A 23,202-nucleotide genomic window follows, 5' to 3' on the forward strand; every position below is an offset into this window, starting at 1 on the left:
ATCCATTATCATATAGGAAGGAGATTGGCTTTTTTTCTTCTATTGTTTAGCATAGTTCGTAAATTTGTAATTCGCATACTTTTGAAATAAATATTTTCATTGCTCAAATCTTTGTAGTAATTGTGTATTCATTGTTTTACTCAATGTCTCTTACACTAGTCAACAGTTTTAATGCTTAAGTATAACTAATTCACTACTTTTGTCCTGATCAAAATCTACCTTTTAGGGTCACTGCACATTTTTTATATAAATCATGTGTCAAGTATGAAATTACATTTATATTTCAAGAATCTTATTCTCTTGGATGTGTTGCAGATCTGCAAAATATGCAGTTCTAAAATAGATGCTGGCTATACTTCATATACTCAATGTAAATCATAAAATAAAGCTAATGCTTTTATGTTCTACGTTTTTACGTTTTTAACTACTACTAGTACTTGCGATTCATAACCATTAATGTATGTAAAACCTTATAAAGCTGTATATCTTGAACTTGTCACATTTATATATTTCTATTTACATTTAGCAAGTTATGGTGTGTTTAAACTCTTCAACTCTTTTATAGTCGATTTGATTTTTTAAACCTAATTCGAGACTCAACAATTTACAACATATGCACATATGTAACATACATATATGACAGATAACATACAGATCATTAATATAGCAGGTTTGGGCATCTGTATGGAAACCATTTTCTCATTCATTCATTCAATAAACCTGAGAAAGTTTTTACTATCTTATTTACTTGTATCTATTTATATGAAATATAACTAGTAAAATTCTCAACTATCCTAATTTCGATTATGAAGAAAGTTTGATATCTTTACCTCTTTCATAAATTCCATCTAACGCCACATCAAACGTTGTTCTTTATAAAGTCAACGATCAGTTTGACTGGACGACTCGTTGCAACTTAATCTGCATCGATGTTGCCCAGATGTGCTCCACTCCCATCCCATCCCATCCCATCCCGCGGATCGATGTAGATCGCGGTGTGATCCATATGGCCAGCGTGTAGTCGCTAACCATAATTTATATTTCCATGCGCATGCGCCTGTCATCGGAGCGCGGAGGCAATATCTAAACAGTGACTCTGTTTAATGGCTGCTGCCTTGACGACGTGGATCGGGGGCACAGCGATCCGGCGGCGGGTTAATTTAAATACAAACAACTGGCTATAGACCTGCGCCGGGTCTGGGTCTGGGTCCGGGTCCGGACCCGGTGCGATGGCGCTAAATCAAACGATGAACACGAAATTGCCATAATGACGGCACTAAGGTGCCCTGCGACGCGCTCGATCCTTTCGACAGACTGAAATTATATTGGTAAATGGCTGAGCACTTGTTGAGGCCTCTCGAGCTACTTGTGAAAATTGCTACATTGAAAATTATTGCACATGTTTTCCAGCGGTAAATCCATGGCAGCACAGAAGCCGAAAACGTTCATCAAAAGTGCAAATTTGTGGCAGCTCCTTGGCAGGTTTTTGGGAGTTTTTTGCCACAGTGTCTCCACATGCATACATGCTGCCATATGTGGCATTCGATGATTGAACAAATGTTGCTTGAGTCACGACTCTAAAGAAGCCTTGGGGAAGTCTTCTGGTAGCAGCGGGTGAAGAAGGGTTTAGGTATCTTCAGACGCCGACCTTTCCATACCGATGAGTCACATTAAATAGGCTTCAATTGCTGGAATTCGATCGATAAAAAAGATCTCCGACTAAGCCCATTTGCCGTCGGCATTTCATGAGATTGTATTATGTTTCAGGCCAAAACACTCGTAAGTGTTTAGGTACTATATATATAATACAAAAGTATATAAATTGTATTATCTTTGCTTTAAAATTCAATTGCAAGTAAAAAGCCAACACATAATTTAGGCGTTCAAGGCAAAGCTTTTTATTCAGGAACAAAAAATGTTTAAAATTATTGTACTTGTGCTATCCATATTGTGCATTGATGGCGCCTATACATTCCACGATTTGGACTCGCAATGTGCTCCCGAATTCGATGATGAAGCTCTTTACACCATTGAGGGAGTCATCCTAAGACCGTTGAAGGACCTAAGCCCGAAACTACATATGCGGGATATAAGCCTATCGATCAATAGTGGCCAGTTCAAGGGATTTGTGCGATCGAATGGACTCTTCACAATAAGTGGACTGCCGAATGGAAGCCACGTTCTGGAGGTGCATCATCCGGACATTTACTTCCAGCCCGTAAGGGTGGAGATCAACGGAAAGGGAAAGATCCGCGCTCGCAGTGTGAGCTACAGCCAACCATCGATGCTCCGTCAGTTGCCTTATCCTCTGCGTTTGCAACCACTTTTTCGACGCAATTATTTTTATGTCCGAGAGCAGTGGCACCTAATCGATGTCCTTCTGAGTCCTTTGGTGCTTTCCATGCTCGTGCCAATGCTGTGCATAATCATTCTGCCGATGGTGATCAATGATCCAGAGACCAAGAAGGAGCTGGACAACATCCAGTTTCCGAAAATGAAGGAAATGCCGGACCTTTGCGACATGTTGTCCTCATATCTTTCAGGAACATCTAACCCAGAACAATTGGAAATCACCGAGAAGCCCCGAAAGAAAGCGCAATAAAATATTGTTGAACTTTTTGTTAATTCCATAAAAACGGTATTCTTTTATTTGATCACAATGTTCTCTCTCTTTTCCAATTACATAACTCATTGCCTAGGCATGTGGCAGCCCTGATAAGGACTCCTGTGTGTGTGTTTTCGGGTTAAAGGACTCGTCTTGTACTCTATTCCGCAATCGACCAGCCTGTCAAGCCGAAAGTCTTTCAAGGATTCTCAAGTATTGCATCCTGAAATGGTAAGAAGAAAACGAGGATATTAATATGCCGTCTCAAAAATAGTATAACATGATTATTATTATACAGTTACATAATTATTTCAACAAAAATTAAACGGATTCATTTACTAGTTAAAAACAAGTTACAATTAAGACAATCTCTACATTAAAAAACCATTGAGACCAGAGCAATAGTTACCTTGAAAAAGTAGGCCTTGCTACTCCGCTGAAGAGCCGGGGGAACAGGACGCGGCAGGAATCGTTTTGGGTAACAAGACCCCCCCCCAGTCCACTCGCCGGGCGTCGAATCTGTGATTATTTCATTCTAATCTTTCCAGCTTTACAGCACCGATCCTCGCCAATTCTGCGGGTAAAGTCCTCTATGCACTTTTCGGTGTCCTTGTCTGGTTTTAAACAAAATGTCGTCCATGCCTGCCATCACATCACACATTTCACGGACAAGAGGCATGGCCAATGTGGCCATAGTAATGGCTTCTTCCGTGTGACCCAAGGCCAAACCCAAAACACACCCTGAACCCTGGACACTGATGGTGGGCTTCGGCGGATTCAATGGGGCGGAGGCGAGGCGGCGGCGTTGGCAAACCAAAAATGTTGAAAATGTGTTTTTCTCGAAACAACGAAAACAAGGCAAACGATTCGATTCGATTTCGCTTTTCGTCTCGTCTTTTGCGGACTTTTAGGCGGTCTTCTCCTTCTTCACGCAGAATTGTCGCAGGGCCGCCAGTGAGTTTCCGCCGCTGCCGCTGAGATTTTCCGGAGACTCGGATCCACCTGCAGCAGCAGCAGCTGCCGCAGCAACCAGCTTCGCTCTGGTGTTGCCACCGCCTCCTGCGCCACCACTGCTGCCCAGGGAGTCGAACATGGAGGATAGGGCGTTCAGGGAGTCACTGGGATACTTCTTGGTGTTGCCCTCGGAGCTGCCGTCGTAGGACTTGTGACTGGAGGCGGGTGACTTGGGTGTAACGGATCGCTGGCTCTCGGCCGGACTCCTGGGTGGCAGCAGCAACCTGGCCTGAGGACTGGCTGCCGATGACGAGGAGGGTGTCTTTGGTGAGCTCCTTTCCACGTTGTTGTTGTTATTGTTGATGGCAGCGGTGCCATTCACCAAAGTGGTCTCCATTTTGGAAGGCTCGTCAGCCTCAATCGGCTGCTCGTCCCCTTCCACCTCAGACTTGATCTCCATTTTGATGGACTCGGCGGGCTCTGTGTGCTCCCTCTCTTGCTTGATCACAGGTTTGGAGGACTCCTCCTCCAACCCCGCCGGATGCTGCTTCTCGGGAGTGGGAGGAGCGTCCAGTCGCGGCCGGGCCTCTGCACTGCACTCACTGCCGCTCCGCTCGCTGCTGGTGTACCTGTAGTGCTGGTAATACGGATCATTGGTGTCAATCAGGGGCTTGTTGTAGTCCACAGTCTCATCGATTCCCAGGCGCTTCAATATGCTGGAGGCCACTGGCGATGTGTTTTTGGTGGATGAGTTGGATGGACTACTCGCTGGCAGGCTGGCGTGTCTGGGCGGTGTGTCGAAGCTGGTGGTGAACATCTGCTCGATGGCACTTAGCACGGAGGATGCCCCAGGAGCGGCCTTGGCCCCACCATTCTTCTGTTCCACCAACTCGGGGGACTTGTTTTTGGCGAGGAGTTGAGCAGCCGCCACTTTGGCCATTTCTTCGGGGGATTTCACACCCGTGATGTACTGCCTCATGCGCTCGGCAAAGAGAGCGGCATCGTTTTTATCACCGCCACCGGGTCCCAGGCCGGGCTTTCCTTGCACTGCGGACTTTTCGGCAGCCAGATCCTCCTGGTTCGAGGCTCCACCCTTCATTTCGAGGAGTTTCCTCACCGGCAGCGATTTCTCGCGCTTCTTGGGCGCCGGTCGCTTGCGAGCTCCAGCGGACTGCAACAGGGGTTCAGCATAGTGATTGTTTTTGGCCATGTGGTTGCTCAGATCCCCCAGGGAGCTGAATGCCTTGTCACACACCTTGCAGGTGAGCACAGCACTCAGAGTCCGACTCTCCTCCGAACTGAGGCTGTTCTGGCTCTCCTTGGCATCCGAATTGGAATTGGAATTGGCCGACTTGATGGAGATGCTCTGTTCCTGGGAGAGAATATTCGTGTAGTGCTGCGTCTCCTGCATATGCTTGGTCATTTCTCCGAGGGAACGGAAGCTCTCGCCGCACCGCATGCACTTGAGGATCTGCATGGCCTGCTCCACACCCTTGCCCAGCCAAACGTTCTGGCCGCGAACCAATTTCCTGGGCAGCGGCGTGGGTGGGTCTCCTCGATACTGGAAGGCATTCTTAACGTTCGCAGATGGTGAGTGGTTCGAGCCGCTGCCGGAGCCACCCTGCTTCCTCAGATTGTGGTTCTGCGGTGGCGGCGGAGGAGCTGGATGCTGGTGGTGCTGATGGTGCTGCTGCTGGGGATTGTTACTCGGCAGATTGCCGAAGGGCGGCACATTGACCCCACAGTGCTTGCTGTCCTTCATGTGGGTGGTGAGGGCCTCCAGGGTGGGGAAGCTCTGCTTGCACCACACACACCGGAACACGGAGCTGGCCACTCCCTTGTTCTGCCAGTGCGACTGCCAAATGTTGTGCCTGGCCTTGGTCACGCCCCCGCTGCCACTTCCAGCTCCTCCTGACTCGGAATTCTGATGGCTGGATGCCGACTGAACGGGACTCTTTGGCGGTGGTGCTGCTGCTGCTTGTGGTGGCGTGGCCTTGGACGACGAGTGCATCTTCTCCTTGCTGCTCAGGCCACCCGCTCCTCCTCCTCCTCCTGCTCCTCCCTTCACAATGTCGGACATCTTCTCCAGGGGATCCACAACCAGATCACTCTTGCCATTCCAGTCTGGGAATTGACCCGCCCGGAATATATTGGCCGCTGCCACGGCCGCCAAATATGGATTTACTCCTGGCAGCAACTGGCTGGCTGTGGGCGTGGCAGGCCCCGGATTCGCGGGCGGACTATCCGACTTGAACATCTTTTTCACCTGGATGTGACCCAGTAACTGTGGCTCCGAGTCGTGGCCACGCTTCCGGGTGCCCACAGAGAGATCGAGGGGATTGTTGGCGCCATCATCGAAGTCCTCTTCCTCGCCCTCGGAAGCCGGTGGCTCTGCCGATTCCGCCCGTCCATATAGATTGGTGCGAAAGTCCAGAGCTTCCGAGTGGTTGCTCGATGATGCTGTCGGCGAGGCTTGCGGAGGCAGTTTAAATGGAGCAGACGCCTCATTGGGCAGTGGCAGAGGTAGGCGTGGGCCCGCCCCCGCCGCTGCGGCTGCCGCCAGCGGGAATCCATATTGCTGGGCAGCCGCCGCCACCATGTGCAGGTACGCCTCCATCGAGGGCGGCTGGGCGGGAAGAGATTGCGGCACAGCCGGGAATGTTGGATGAAGGGAGGGCCCGGGCATCATGCCGGCGGACATGGCTGCGGCATCCATGCGCTGACCCACCGCACTGCCGCTGCCAGAGCCACCACCACCACCGCCACCGCCACCACCATTGTCCGACGAGTTGGAATCGTGCGATGGACACCGTTCGCTGGAATTTGCCGACTCCGTGGAGCGGGGACGAGCTGTGGGCAGAGCGCTGTAAATAAAGGAATTCAGAAGTTAATTATTGAAATAAACAATTGTTAAATGGGATTGAGGTATAATGACTCGTTCTAGGGTGTAATAGACTATTACTTTTTAGGAATTTCTCTATACAAGATAACGTTTCATATCACTTTCGATTAGTAATGGGATTAGTACGTCAATGCTTTTGACCTCTATTTTAATTCAGACAAAAGATAAAGCCCATCATTAAGACCTAATCAGCAATACATTAATCCGAAATAGCTCAATAAAGCCAAGAGTGGCAAGCGCAAAATAAAGCTTTCTCTCTCCCTTTTTGCCACCAGATAGTGACTTTCACAAGCCGATCTTCTTTCTACCTTTCAACCCTATAGAGCAAACCGGTAGACAAGCAATGAGGAGCATTCGAAATCCATATACACTTCGATTCGATGTGCTAAATCATTCGGGAGTCCAACAACAATGGCAAACATATGTCAACATTTCGATTTGTTATTCAAATCTCAGAGCGCCATAAACCAAAACGGAATATGTACCAGAAATTAAACTCTCTGTCGCGGCCAGCTGTGTCCTCCCCCCTGACGAGGGTCGTAAAAGTCAATATGGAACAATGGCGTTTAATTCGAGATCGGGGCGTGAGTTATGAGCAAAGCCGATCATAATCAGCATCTTCGAGATGAAATCCAAAAGATCTGACTAAATCGGCGGCGGCGGCAATTATCATTCAGCCACACACACACATTCCGCATAGTTTGCATAAATTAATTGGCCAGATCATAAATGTACATAAATAGAAATAAATAAAACCCATTTTATTTCCACTCAAAAGGCAGAGAAATAATAAGGAAAATGATTTGCCGAATTTTATTGTATTTCCTTGATTCCGACTATTTTTCGACTGTGTAGTAACGTTCAAATTGAAACCATATATAATATTTTATAACCTCCGATTGTTTGCTTTGAAAATATTTCACAGAAACATAATTCGCCGGATTTCGTTTAGCTTGTTTTGAATGATTGTCTGATTGACTTATATATGTACACATATCGATGTAGATATATGTATGCTATACTTTTTTGATGATTGCTCGTGGGCGTTGTGGGGCTGCTTTTGCTTTTGAAAGAGGAAACAGCTGAGGTTGGTCAATAACAAAGAGTTAATGTGCCTCGATTTCGATTTCAATGGGACTAATATCGCGTTAAATCGGCATGTTTGCCCAGAGATTCGGCTGTCCGTAATTTGTCATGTGCCATTGTGTGACGACCGATCGCTCAGCGGAATAAAACAAACTCCTTAACACCGGCATTAAGTTGTTCGGAATCGGCGGAGGTTTGTCATCGGTCGAGTTCTTTAATTGATGGATAGTACACACTATATACATAGATCGGGTGGGCCTAAGTCCGAAATTGATGCGGTCTTAGGGACCGTCAAGGAAATCTGATTCATGTGCAGTGTGGCTTAATGCTGGGAAGGTGCTTCCAACTCAGTCAGTCACCTGCCAGGTGACAGCTTATCAAAGATAGTTATTAGTAATATAACTTATTACAAACTCGCCCCGATCGCTCACCGCTAATTAGCTATCCAGATTGCACGCGACGATTAAGCCCGCATACAAAGCATTTTTTGTGGCGGCTTCATTCCTCTTTCCATCAGCATTTAGCAACATTCCCGACAACTAGTTTTTCCCCCTCACCCCCTTCTGGAAGCATATCATAATCTGCAATCTCGTTATTCGATTAAGCTTAAATCAAAATGATTTATATGTATACGCAGCTCCGCCAAGTGCAGTTAATTACGAGTCTCATTAATAATTGAGAGAGTTACAGGTTGATATGCATCTGCATATACGGTGTCAGTGGAAGCAGTGTTTCAAGTACAGTGTGTTCTGGCATTAAACGTACAATATTTTAGATACATTTGGGGTCAATTTTAGAGCAAGTCAAAACAACAAAATTTCAAATAACTAAGTTTTTAGACCTGTAGGACAAGCTTATGTCTCATTAGTTCGAATTTTATATTTATAGTTCATACATTTAAAGAAATTAATACATTTTAAAACAATGTAGCACAAAGCTATTTGTGTTTATTGTTTTAAATATTTAAAACAGTTTAGTATTCAAGTTGCGTTAGATATAACATTAATCATTTAAATCATGGAAGTACAATTAGTATTTCTACAAAGTTATGTTTAAAAAGGATTTTATTCCACTGTTTTTCCATGTGTTAAGCACTATAACATTTACTATTGAGTTAAAATTGATTATCAACTTGTATTTAAAGTATTTAAAACACTTACAGAGAGCATTGATAGGTATTTGTATTAAAATATATTCATATTTTTAAACGGTTATTCTTGTTTATTGGACAGTCTGAAGGACTTAACCATCAATTTTCAAATCGAATCATGTTAATTTATTTAAGTTAGACTGGGATAAACAATTGTTTACATATAAATAAAAAAAAATTGATCTATTTAAATACAAGCAATATTCCTTTTGTATTTTGTTTATAATGTTTTTAAGACATTTGACAATTCTTAATTCTTTAAAGACATTACTAACACAACGCACTGTACTTGGTAAACAAAAACTAAGGCATTACTAATCCGTTAAGGTAACAAAGTAACACACACTAGTAGGATCTCGAGACACGGACACAAGCACACAAATCAGCGGCAAATTGTGAACATAAATCTTTACCGTAATAGGAACACACACACTTGTACACACACACATACACTCTGACTAAGACAGAGAGAGTGAGAGAGAGGTAGTGGGAAAAAAGATGGCAAACAGAGCGAAGCGCATTTTGAGTTTTTCACTTTTCATTTGATTTATTCAATTCGGTTGCCTACCTCGTCGCCTTGGAAAAATCTTGGGAAATCGTTCGATATAAACATACATACTACATACATATATGAATGTATTTATGCAAAGCTATCTTTGACAATTTGTCGCACTTCATAAGTTAAGTCCCCCAATTACACCCCTTCAGTTCACCATCGAAAAACCAGTTCTAAACTTGCAACTTACTTATATTTGCTCGCATTTGGTGCGAACTCAAAAATGTATCTCAAACTTGTTTAGGCACGCACAGATACAGAAACGCTTAGACACAAATTAATAACCCAAAGATAGATCATCACAGCTCTGCCAAATTTTCCGAACGCATTAACCCCTTCCACAAATCGCAAATTAAGCTTTTCGCTTGCACTTTACAATTTGATAAAGACTCTTGTTCCATCGATCGATCGGGGGTTCTGGTTTTCCCAATGTGCGCCTTTACAGTAAATCAATACTTTTCGGTTTCCACACGGGGAACTGTTGCGCTCTCATTCCGATTCCGAGGGGTGGGTGTTGTGATATATGGGCCTCCATTGGCGTGGGGCTGAATTTATAACGACAGGTGTGCTGCGCCGACGTCGAGGACGCTGGTGCCAATCATCAGCGGTTCTCCCAGCTCTCCGCTGGCTATGAAATCATAATTTCTTGATATATTTATTTGGCCGATTTGGCCGAGAGTCTAAAGTAATATTTTAATGGCCCATTCAACCATTTCGGCTATCAGCTCCACGGAGTGACACAACGGAAAACCGAAAAGATCTGATAAAAATCGTCAAATATGTGTGTGCTCTGGTTCTATTTGTGGATGATGAATGGGTGTCGAGTGTATGATTTTTAAATATATTTAATGTCTATGTTTTATAACTAAGAACTATCTGTTGACTCACGAAATTCAAGTTTGATTCAAGATTAAATACATTTGCAAAAAAGTTTTTACCTAAAATTCACTTAATAAACGAATATTGTGCTTTATATATAATATTAAAGAAATATCTTGCTCTCTCAAATAAGTTTCATATCATATAAACATCATTTATAACTAAATATAAATAGGTTTTCAAACAACACAAATATGAGATAAAGGTTTCATTTGCTTTATCTTATAAAACAAATTGCACATCTCGATCTGGTTTATAACTCTGGCTTATTCCCTCACCTATAAATTTCCATTTTTTAATTAACCACATTTAAAGATAATCACTTTTCAAAAAGAACTCATAGTTTCACCTATAGAATATTGACATTTCTATAAAGATAATGACACTTACCCGGCATTTAGCGCCTGTCTGTAGATCTCGAGCATCAGAGCCTCGTGCAACATATTTAAATTTTGCTGAATTTTGACGAGTTTTCGTAACTTAGATGAGTTTTGTATTGGATTTTTGTTTTTTTTTTATTTTGTAGCAAACTATCCCTAAAGTTTGCTGGTGGCGTTATAAATTGAAGTACTAAACTTAATTTTAATTTGACACAATATTCATAAATTTGGTTTTTGTTATTTTGAATTTATTTTGTTTTGCACTTGGTACGTTATCGTATAGAATTTGTTGTTGTAGCGTATAACTTTGTTTAATTTTGTGTTTTTATTTTAATTACATATACATATATATTCTTTTTTCTCGTATGGCAGACAAAAATGTAGTTTTAAATATTTGTTTTGTTTCGAGGCGTTTTGTATTTTGTAAGTTTAAATTTAATTTAATAATTGCATTGAATCGTATACTTCGTTTAGGTTTTGTTGATTTGTTTAAGTAACTGGTTTTTACATCATTTATGTGAGTGTAGGTTGATGTGGTGAGCAAAATACCGTTTAAATATACATAAATATTTGTTTCAGTTTCTTTTTAGTTTTAATTATTTATTTTAATTCAATAAATATATATTTTTATGTGGTATATTATTATAATTTGTGGTTGTTTTACGTATACTTTGTTGAACCATTTGTGTTTGGGTTAGATTACTTCTTTAATCGCGTGGTTATTCAGTCTTGATCAAACATATTCGTTCGAAAGTTCTTGTTTTCCAATTTTGACTAGATATGGCGGCTGCTGCTCCTCGAAAAATACTTCGGACTCCTTGACTTTCCTCCGTCTATTCTTTTTATTCCTATCACACTTGGTATTTGTTGTTATTTTTTACGGAACACGCGAATCGCTCTCCCACTTCGCTCGCGCTGTGTGCCTGTGTTGGTTTCATCCGGATTCCGTCGTTACACGTTTGAGAGTCGAAAGGCGAATGAGCGTCGAAAAGCGAATGAGTTCTGTCGGCTGGATTCTTTCGTCACTAACCCCTGGCTCTTCTTCTTTGCGGCGTTCCTCTGCCGCTGCGCTGCCCGCTGCCCGCTGCCGCTGTCAAACTGACAGACAACAACAGCAACAGCAACAACAACGCTGCGCTGCCGCTCTGCCGCAGCCGCTGATTGATACCAAAAAAATGAAGTAGAAGAGGGAAGAAGACGTGACGGTGACGATGCTGATGCTGATGGCGGCGGGTGGAGGCGGACGGTGCGGCGGAGTAGGTAACGAAGGGAAGTCAAAGCAGAGACGCGCGATTGGGAAGCTGCGCTGCTCTTTTGACGAGCGAACACGAAGCTCGCGTTTTTGGCGACGGCAATTTCTGATTCGATTTTGCGTTTAAGCGACGGCTGCGCACTTTCCCACCCACACACGGGCAGACTCACTCACTCACACACACAGGCACGGACACGGACAGCTGGCTGTCACCGTGATTAAATGTGCTGCTGTCTCGCTCGCGCACGCTGGCAGCGCTGCACTCGGCTAATTAATTACCGTGTTTTCCTAAACGCCGCTGAGCTTTTCTCGCATGATCGTACGCTGTAACGGTTTCTTGTAAACTGAAGAGAAAAGCCAGCAGCAGAGCAGTAAAAGCTTGGAACATGAACAGAGAGGGCGAGAGCCAGAGACAGAGAGAGAGAGAGCGCGATACCAGCAAGAGCGAGCCTGCGCCGTGGCGATCATTTCCCCTGCGCGCCAATTGGAATTGTTTACAAGTGAACGCATGGGAACGGAACAGGGGAAATTTAGTGAGCGAAACGAAATGAAATAAAAGAGGGCGGCGAATAGTGCTATCGCGCTCGCACCGAAAATGTGTGAAATCTGTTTTGTCGTTCTTCGTCACCCTTTTTTTGATTCTTGTTTCGTTCGTTTTATACCGATTCCGATTCCATCACTCCGATTAAGATTTATGACAGTTCATGGCATGCGCTGTCCTGCTCCCACACAGTGTATGTTTGCGAATACATTTGTATGGTATGTACTATATACATACATACGAATGTACATACATATGTATATGTATGCAAATTGTTGCCTTTCTTTCTTGCACTGTTTTTTTCGTGGTAAATAAATAGAAATTTTAGCTCGTCACTTTGAGCAGAGCAGCTCTGCCCTCTCGCTCTCTCGTCCTTCTGTCTTTCTGTCAGCCCCCCTTTGACTGCTGCGCTGTCACCTATTGTCCGCTTCTCTGCAGTTTCTTCTCCGTGGATTCGCTCCACTGGACATGTCAGTCTCTCTGTTTTCCTTTTTGTCTTCTTTTGTTTCGTTGCATTGCCATGCGAAAGAGCGTGAGGGAGAGTGAGCGAGAGAGGTAGGGTTGTCGTGAAAGAGATGGGAGATGGGGTTGATTCCTTTTTTCGCCTGGAACCACTTTTCAGTTTTTTTGCTTTTAGCTTTTGGCTGCGAAAACAATTAAATTAGCGACACTTCTGCTGCTAACTGAAAGTCCCTCTCGGTTGTCACACTTTTATGACCTGAAGTCCTGTCTTCGCATTCCGAAGAATTCGCTTTATTTGAAGTTTAATAAATGTTTGATCTAAACTTAAAAGTGCTCAGGAAAATATGTAAGGCTTTCATTTTGATGGTTTATTTATATAGGTAATATGTACTCATACATAGAGTAATTTAATGGAACTTGCGCGCTGCATTTTCTAATAATTTGATTAAATCGGAAAATAAGTATTTAATTCATAAAAAATTATAGTTATTTAGTATATTTATTATGCAACACTTGTGTTGGTAGCACCAATTGGTGAAGCGCAACAAGTTCCCAGCAACATTCCCTGTCACTTACGAGTGGTGCAGAATGTTCCTAGCAACATTTTGTCATTCATCAGCCTTTAGCTCTGTTTATTTAAAGTTTCTTATAAATTCAAGCATAAGTCCATAAACTGAATTAGCTAAGTTCATTTGGGTAAAGGGTAGCTGTAGCTTTAACACATGTTTTATATATATTTAGAAATGTGGGTTGTTTGGGGTTAAAATATTACCAGTAACGCCTCCTTTAATCTTTAACTCCAATGATTCCTTTTTAATAGGTACCGAAGGTTGAGGTTTAAATTGGCGAATGGCTTAGAATCCATTTCAAATTGTTCAATTATTATACTATTCAAATTTTGAAATTAAAAAACCAATATGTACACATAATAAGCTAATAGGGCTACATGCTTTCTTCAGTCTCAATTTATTTTCAACCTTTGCAATATACATAGAGATGTACAAATGTACATAGATATGTGTATGTAAATTATTTGGGAATTGAATTAATTTAAATTCAATTATCGTGTGTAGGAATCATAGGGATTCTTATTTCTTCGGACTTTCTATCCTAAATACTGGCTTCTATAAAGTTTTCCATTAATATTTTGTGTGCAATTTCTGTGTTGCCATTAAAAGTATTCAACAATTGACGATGGCGCAGATAATTATTGGTATTTATTTTTAGGTTAAGCTGTATTTCTTGGCCAACGTCTTATCCAGCTTAATTTAAAATCATTTGCCAAAAATTTATTTATGTTTTTCCTGCGATTCGATAATTATGTATTCAACATGTATTAATCACTCTATATATATATAAATAGTTTAAACGTTAATTTATACGTTTAAATATAGATTTTTTAAATTTTAAAAATTATGAAAGAGTTATATATTTACATTCATTAAAAATATATATATTAAAAACAAAAAATATGAGATGTAAGCAAACTTTCTAGAAAATTACTCATACGACACGTTGGCACGTCTCATTATTTTCAAGAATTTTATCAACATCAAAATACATGTTTTGTTGAATAATATTTTTACGTATGACTTATAAAATAAATTTATACAATAAAACATAATATAGTATTGTTGAAATTAACACTTATTTGTAACCTTAAACTTTATTATATTCATCCCCAAAATGGAGATTTTATGATATATGAATGTACGAATGTACTTATTTTTAATTAAGTATACACTCGGGTATATTTTTCGATCCAGTCATTAGCATTTCTGCGGTTATGTGGCCATTAGTGTTTCTGAGTGAAAAGCGTACATTATCCGGGCTTTAAGGCCGGCTGGTTGACGAATGCCCGGTGGTGCCATAAAAGTGGCCAATCTCGCTGGATAAAAATGGTGGACAACTCGTTTCTTCGGCCTGTTTACCGCTCATTTTATTGATCACCGGAGAATCCTCCGCTGCACTTGTTGCACCCAAAAACGGGCTCACTTAAAGGCTTGGGGAGCGAATCGTAAAAGTTTTACGATCCACCAATTAACCGATAATAATCAAATCACTTCGAACTTCGAGCCACTCGGTGGGGCCAGCGGGGCAGTGAGATACCAACAACCATGGCTTATGTGCTTCTGGGACCCCGTCATCATCCTCATCATCATCTCGGAATAAGAATCCTCGAAGTCCCTGGGGCAATAAATACTTTTACGATTTTATAATTCGATTTGGGCATTTGTATTTAATATTTCTTCTTGCACTGTGACAGAGAGATCTCATCGGGTCGGGTCCCCTCCACTCCAACGTATCTTTTGCCGCGCCGCATTAATTTTTTTATGTGAGCGACCATAAAAATTGCTTTGATAAATTGTTATTTGGAATTCAATGCCAAAGGTATCCGCTGGATATAGGCACGCATCTACGAGCATCGTTCTTGAGCGGAAATCGAGAAGAAATTTGCCCATTTTATAATTCTTTGAAGAGCTAAAAGCTTAAGAATCTAGAATTTTAATGAAGAATCTGCTTCTTAACTAATATCAATTTACAATTTAAAATAATTTCAGACAACTGTACTTGGTATACAATTTATCAGTTGTACAATCTCTTCATTCATAGCTGTGTTTTTAAATCAATAATATCATAAAAGTTATATGTTTAATCAATAATAAATCAATCAACATAATTTCCGTATTTATATTGCTTTATTTATAAGAAAAGTACAGTCAAGTGCGACCACTTGGGAAATACCTCGTTCCCAAAGCACTTGACAAATTAACTTTATCTAATTATGCCCAAATTTAAGAAAACACTTGAATAAACAGTGCGTAAGGCAGATGAGAGAAAAAATGTTGATAGAAACAAGCTGCGCAACATCCAAATGTTGCCAGAAACTTGTTGAGCAACACCAATATGTAGATGTTGCCCATAAAAATGTAAATGTTGCAAAAGTTAATTTTTAATTTAATTTTTTAATTTTTTCCAGTGTTTGTTATGAGATTTTAATGAATTTTGACAAACGATTGAATCGAAATAAATAAGGTCAGGTACGGGTTTGCATGATTTATAATGGCAGAAACTTGATCTGCATGCAAAAAAATTAATGTTTTTAACAAATTTGTTAGTTCTAGCTCTTATAGCCTCGGAGGTCTGTTGTTTTACAATGACGGATATGGCTAAATCGACTCGACTGATGAAGCTGATAAAGAATTCAACACTTTATGGGGTGGTAGATACCTTTTTCTGCCTGTTAAACCTTTGTATCCATAAATAATACAATTTATTTGTTTTTATAAGATTGAAATATAGATAGAAATGGTATCTTTTTTAGAAAATAATGAAACAATTCGTTCAATACACAAAAAACTCATATAGAAATGACATGAAATTAACTTAATGAGCAAACACAGACAATCAAGAGCTTAAAAACTCATCTAGCCAGTGCTAAAATTAATAAAAACAACATTTTAGAGACGAAAATCAAGTCTGTGACGATCGGCATCCGTCATTGTGCGAGTGTCAGCGCTTCCTTTTCAGTCCATTTCGGTGGCAGACGACAACAAAGGCAGGTCTTTAAATGGCACCAACTGATCGGACCTGAAATATGTATCTATATATATAAAAATGCTCTGTTCGTGTCTACATCCTTCATAGACTCGAAAAGTTCTGAACCGTTTAAGCCCAAATTTTTACACAACATGCGTTGAGGTTCCAGCTCGGTTATTGACTACTTTTGATGTTGATAGCTTATCTGCGGTGGCGAATATATCTATTTTTTTAGCGTTTCCAAGTGCCCCTACTGCTGCGCCATCTACAGGCAGCCAGCTGAATCAAAGCATTTCCTGTCAAACATTCAAAACATATTGAAAGAAGAAACTTGAAAAGTTCTGAACCGTTTAAGCCGAAATTTTTAGAGAACATGCGTTGAGGTTCCAGCTCGGTTATTGACTACTTTTGATGTTGATAGCTTATCTGCGGTTGCGAATATATCTATTTTTTTAGCGTTTCCCCGTGCCCGTACTACTGCGCCCTCTACAGGCAAGTCAAAGCATTTCCTGTCAAACATTAAAAACATATTGAAAGAAGAAATTGGAGATACAAATTTTATTTTTTGTTCAGGTTCAGTAAGAAACGAAGTCATGCCACCAAAAAAGTCGAGATTGGGTCGTTGTATTCGCAATACAGAAGCAAAAAGACGTAAGATTACGAATATGACTGACGAAGAACGGGCCTCCTTCCGAGAGACTGAGCGGCTGAGAGCAATGCATGGGAACGCGTTAATATTGCTCGCAGGGGATTTCAGACAAACGTTGCCTGTGATTTCCCGATCGACACCAGCTGACGAGATAAATGCTTGCCTGAAATATTCTATATTGTGGAAACATGTACGTACATTACAGTTGAAGACGAATATGCGTGTCCAGTTACAGAACGATGACTCAGCCGACGTATTCTCACGACAGCTACTGGACATTGGGAACGGAAAGCTGCCAGTCAATGAGACGTCGAGAAAAATAGTATTGCCCGGGAATTTCTGTAATTTAGTTACATCGAAGGAAGAACTTATCCAAAAAGTGTTCCCCAATATCCGAATAAATTATAGGAATCACGATTGGCTCAGTGGACGAGCGATTCTCGCTGCCAAGAACAAAGATGTCTACCAGCTCAATCATGTAATCCAAAAAAGCATAGAAACTGACGAAATTACATATAAGTCGATAGATACCGTTGTGGAGGCAGAGGAAGCAGTTAATTACCCTACCGAATTTCTAAACTCACTTGATCTGCCTGGAATGCCACCACACATATTGAAATTAAAAATAGGTGTGCCGATTATCATGCTCCGGAATATAAATCAGCCGAAACTCTGCAACGGTACGCGACTCGCAGTCAAGAAATTGATGAACAACATAGTAGAAGCGACGATCATAACGGGTCCATTCAAAGGTGAAGATGTCCTCATTCCTAGGATTCCTATGATCCCGACAGATACACCGTTCCAGTTCAAGAGATTGCACTTTCCCATTCGTTTGGCGTTTGCAATGACCATAAATAAAGCTCAAGGTCAATCTCTGGAGTTGTGTGGTCTGGATTTGGATGAAGATTGTTTTTCACACGGACAATTATATGTTGCGTGTTCACGAGTCGGAAAACCAAAAAGTCTTTATATTTACGCGGAGAATGGAGAAACAAAGAATATTGTATACCAACAAGTATTACAGAATTAAATTAATTTGAAAATGATTATTTTTTGTTTGACTTATTTCTTATGCGTTCAACCACAATATGCCACAGAGAAACGTGGCAGTCCATTTGGAGAATGGTCAACGTGTCTATTTCACAGAAAAAAATGTGCAAGAAAGAGTCCTGAATCGGCCAGCGACAACTCTGACTGCCTTCTTCACCTTATGCCAGGAAGATGATTTTGCCAGAACCTTGATGTATTCAGAAGTGCCCTCTTAACCATAATATGCCACAGAGAAACGTGGCAGGGTACAGCTAGTTATTTATAAATGTACACAGATATATAGACGATGATATCCGCCCACTTGATTCGCAATGAGTTATTTGCTGCGCCGTTGTCAAATGGAACGATTCTGCTCAAGATTTTAATCGCGGCAGTGCCACGGATTTATTTTTAATGGAAGATTTCGAAGATTTCGTGCGACCGAGGGATTAACTCTTTCAACCCATGCCATCCAATTTTGAATTATTAAGCGACGTAAATCTCGGTCAGTTCGAGCTGAAATATTACTTTGATGAGCTCCGGAATACAGGGAATATATATTATAATGATCCATAAAGCAATCCACGTGGGGGATTGTCGCTTCTCAAAAATATTTGCGGCAGCCGGTGCCTATTAAACTAAAATCCCGCGTTGATTGCGAAACTCGTCTGCGTTGATCAATATTTATTCATTCGATAAATCAATCAAATAAATTACAATTAACGAAAAGTCATAAAAATGAATGGCACAAAAAGCAGGCAACAAATAAAATCGACATGAATATGAGAAATCAAAAAAAGGCCAGCCGAAAGATGATAAACAAAGCTGAAATACATTAAGAGTTTAAGAAGTTCATTATGAATGTGAAATTTATAGCGCCACTAGAAGAATTCCACAATATTGATCACTATACCCGCTGACATCTCCAAAAGCGAAATCTGGTTTCGTTTTCGCCAAAATCTCGCCATGATTGAAGTATGTATATTTTTTAATGGCCAAAAGCCATACAAATTATGACGGCGACGATCTCAAAGATTTCGGTTCATCGGTTTTAATTAATGCTAAAAAGCAAACTAAACAAAAGATCAATAAAATAAGTAAGTCTCTAGATGTTTTTATGTTTCGTATTTTTGTGCCCAAAATTAAAATAATCCAAAGACGCGTCAGAGAAAGATCATCCAAAAGCTGCACACTTAAATACCAGAGCCTCGTAAATGGTCATAATTAAATAGAAATTTGTTCCAAGTCTCTGGTTTTATTTGTTTCGGGCAACTTGCTAATGACTGGCTACGAATTTAAATAATTGAATAGACTTAATTTATAACTGAAATCGAGAGCCAATCAAATGCCGAACGATTATCTATGAAATCTAGAGGAATTTAAATTTAAACTTAACTTTATTCTTCTGTTTGGTGGGGTAATTTAATAATTTTGAATATAATTTATACTTGCATAGTTTCGTCTTCTAATATATTTTATTCAATATAATAATATAATGTAAACAAATTCCAACGTGTTGTAAAGTTGTTTTTGAATCTGTTAATCCTTGTGGGATCAGTTAACACACTGAGTATTAAATTAAAAGGACTCGCAGCAGATGGTCAGACAATAAAAAAGGAGAACCAGGAGAAATTACTTATGTAAGAAATGGAAACAAAACAGCCAAAAGGGATTTAGAATATTCTGATATTTTATAGGCCGGGATTCAAAAGTCAGTTTGAAAGTTTACGACCTTTATGCTTCGTTTATTGGCGAATTCCGCAGGATTTAAAAGTATGAATATACCACTGACCAATGCCAATAAACATATTTAAATTAATGCAAGAGCTTTCGGATCGAATTAATGAAAATGGTTACGAAACTAAAAGTCATCAGCTAGGAATTAATATATATTAAATACTTTTATTATTTATTTATAACAAGTGAGAAGTGAGGCAGCTCCAAGAATGTTTTAAATCTGATCTTCAGTCCACTTTGCATCGTCAGCAGCCTGCTTGTAAATTTGTTTCGATGGATAAACAAATCTCTCCATGCAGCATCCACGTCTGAAGTCTGAAATCTGAAATCCGAAGTCTGAAGTCGGGAATCAACATCAACAACCAAATCCACATCCTCAATGCCAGTTGTCGATGACATGATGTCGTCGTCTTTGTGCCTGGGACTGAGCCTGGGCCTTTTCTTCGTCATCGCCGGATGCCTTTTAGTCAGGTCTCTTTCTGGATCGGCTTTGTTCTGGGCCCAGGGCGTTATTTATGTGCATCATTATAAAGTTGCCCATTTTATTGGGTCGCCCTCGAATAAATAAGGTTCAATAAAGTTGTTACTTTATATTGACACTTGCAGGCGGCAATCGCTCGTCACTTTCGGCGACCGACTCCCTTCCTTTCCTGTGGATTTCTGGCCTGCTGTTTATTTATGTGAAAGTATCTTTGGAAAGTATTCGCCGCCCGAAGTCGTGTTTAGTGCGATCGTTAAATCAGGAAATGTCTCCAATATGTTCCACTTTTTATCAAAGCCCATCTGGTTATGCCCCGGAATTGGACCTGCTATAGGCCTACATTTGCTATACTTATGACCGTGTAGCTCCGATCTTTACGATCGTGTTCATTTGCCTCGGTCTGGGTCGAAACAAAAGTTGTGATGATTTTATTTAGAGCTCAGCTTTATGATGGGTTTTCCCCATCAAAATACGTTTAGGCTATAAGGGATAGTCTGCTTAGAAAACTTGTTAGTCAAAGTGGTAAAACGCATAAAGATTTAATGCTTTTGTTATGATCATCTATTTCCAGAAAGTCTGTTGTTGAGATGTGTGATTAAACTCTTGTTAAGGCCCTAGAATATAGAATTTACGTTTTATAGATTTATAAGGTGTTTTATTGGGCTTTGGGTTTACTTTATTGACTGGTGATAATAATTTGAATATGTTTATTGTGACGTGTTTTATGTTTACAAGAAAGTACAGGTTTCCTTAATTATTATTTATTATGTCATTTAATAAGCAAACATAAGGAAAGTCTAATTATATTATCATTGAACAATCAACATGGGTTTTCTTTCATACTTAAAATTATAAAGATTCTTTCAATATCCAGTTATTATATGTACATATGTACGTAAAGTATGTGTTTAGGTTCTTTGTGACCTTTAATTTTAGTAAAATCGTGGAATCGTGTCTATATCTTCTCTTCTTAAAAAGTTGTGGTATTAGAAAGGTTCAGTGTCAGCTTAACAAATGATATTTTCTTAATTGCTTCTTTAAAAAATATATTATATTAACTTGAGTGTGTTCTCTTTATTTTTTCATTCAGTTCCCTGAAAGAATTCTTTTCAAGTTATGCCATTTTAGTCGTACAAATACAAATACATTTCACAATCTCATTTATTTATTGTTGTCGAAAAGTTTAATAACTCAGATTTTGTGGTTGTTAAATTTTGACACCGCCATCAGCCGCAAACGCAACAATAATTTTGGTGCGGCACTTAAGGGAAGGCGAGGTGGTGCACAAGCATTTTGGTACGTTGGGTCTAGCGCCGCCAATTATCGACATGCCGATAAAAAACTATGGAGAAAAAAACATCAAAAGAGCTATACTTCACTGTCACGACCACAGGATACCCAGCCCTTAATTTATTTTATATGAAAAATGAACATAAAACATATAACATTTCTGAGGCACTGCATTTAGTTGCATTTACGATTTGGTAAAAAATAAAAAAGTATAGCATACCCATGTGTATTTATTTATAAGGTTTCTATTACTATATTATAGGTTATTATCAAATAATTTTAATTTGGATTGGCTTACACTAAGAGAAAAATGTAGATTTTTGGTCATAAAATCTAGATAATTTGGTCACGAAAGTAGCATTTATCCTATATAGGTCTTATTGTAAAAATTTGTACTACAATACTAATATATTAAACATATATTACATTGTTTTTGCGTTTTAATAATACCTAATAATAATTATTTCTATAATTTTCGAACTTATGCACACATTTTGAATAAGAATGCAAAAGTCGTAAGACTAGTAAAGTATTATCAGAGTACTTTGAAGAAAGTCAAAAAATTTGATTGGTATCTTTGTTATAAAACAAAAAATCTCTTTTCCGTTGTCTGTATTTGTATTTATTTTATTTTAATTTTGTAAAAATTCTTGCCATGCGAACAATTTTAGTATGTATAGAACAATTATATAAAAATAATGGAGCTTTGTTGTCGTATCACAATAAATAGCCGTTTAAATATTTGTTGGTTTTGTAAGAGTGCTCGGAAAGGCTACAAAGAGAAATAATCATGGGATTAGTATGAATTTAAATCAATTTAAGAATATTTTTAACTAAATTTGAGAACTTTTTTATTTGAAGGTAAAATACTGTAAGGTAAAGTACTGTACTGTACTGTGTACAAGTTCCCAAATAAGATAAAAAATCCAGTAATTAAGTTTTTGATACTCTCTCCCAGTCCTAATTCGCTTTTTTGTGTACCTTATAGACAAAGTTGATTTAAATTGCTTATTCTTAGACAAAATTTCATATACATCTCAATATATATGTAGTGCGTTTTGACGTTTTTAAATTAAAGTTTTAAATCTAACTAAGACTGCTTGGGTTAAATTAAAAACTGCAAGTATGCAAATTTTTTGGTTTTCCAATGTATAAGTGATGTAACTTCAATTAGTATTTTATTTTTAGTGGCATCTTAAAGTTCGTTCCCTTCTAAATTAGTTTTTTTAATATTCGAAAAAATCGTTATTGATGTCTGAGATATATACCACATTAATATTGAATATATGTTGGTGAAACAACCAGGAATGCAATTTGGGATCTGGAATATTATATCTTATAAATTTAAACACATATTATATTGACTTAAAATCTATAGTTGTATCTATAATTATATATTTAATTGCTTTATTGGATCGAAAATTCCGCTTTGCCGTGTTACACAAGAATCGATATACTCTTCTGATATAGATTTCATGCATTCCTCGGTTAACTATAAAGTACTTTTCCCATACACTCACTGCTATAATTATGACGTCAGCTCCTGTGAGTGTATTTGTTAGTATTTTTATTTATATATTTATTTATATATATATATATTATTTTTGTTGGCCAAAATGCAAATATCGCCAGATGCAAATCCAACAGCCAGAAAGAGGGGCTGAAATTTCATCTCGGATTATGCGGCGTAGGGCGCTTCGGATGCG

The 23,202-nt window shown here is 39.5% G+C and overlaps 2 protein-coding genes and 1 pseudogene across 3 annotated transcripts; 2 read left to right on the forward strand and 1 right to left on the reverse strand.

The window, feature by feature from the left end:
- Positions 1-1,915: 1,915 nt before the first annotated feature.
- LOC110185025 (ER membrane protein complex subunit 7 homolog pseudogene) lies at positions 1,916-2,636 on the forward strand (annotated as a pseudogene). The gene has a single exon (XR_015271509.1). The product of XR_015271509.1 is annotated as an ER membrane protein complex subunit 7 homolog pseudogene (transcript).
- On the reverse strand, positions 2,616-12,110 carry tsh (teashirt). The gene is made up of 3 exons (XM_020953812.2): positions 10,523-12,110; positions 3,015-6,423; positions 2,616-2,828 (listed from the first exon to the last, which is right to left on the reverse strand). The coding sequence occupies exons 1-2, from the start codon at positions 10,573-10,575 to the stop codon at positions 3,513-3,515; spliced, it is 2,964 nt and encodes a 987-aa protein (XP_020809471.2). The 5' UTR covers positions 10,576-12,110; the 3' UTR covers positions 2,616-2,828; positions 3,015-3,512.
- Positions 12,111-16,519: 4,409 nt separating this feature from the next.
- LOC147643854 (uncharacterized) lies at positions 16,520-18,005 on the forward strand. The gene is made up of 2 exons (XM_086832145.1): positions 16,520-17,146; positions 17,225-18,005. Exons 1-2 carry the CDS (start codon positions 16,901-16,903, stop codon positions 17,987-17,989), a joined length of 1,011 nt encoding a protein of 336 aa, XP_086688271.1. The 5' UTR covers positions 16,520-16,900; the 3' UTR covers positions 17,990-18,005.
- Positions 18,006-23,202: the final 5,197 nt, after the last annotated feature.

The sequence above is a fragment of the Drosophila serrata genome, unplaced genomic scaffold (assembly GCF_035046125.1).
Source record: "Drosophila serrata isolate PLE 108 unplaced genomic scaffold, ASM3504612v1 contig_245, whole genome shotgun sequence".
Taxonomy (NCBI): Eukaryota; Metazoa; Arthropoda; class Insecta; order Diptera; family Drosophilidae; genus Drosophila; species Drosophila serrata.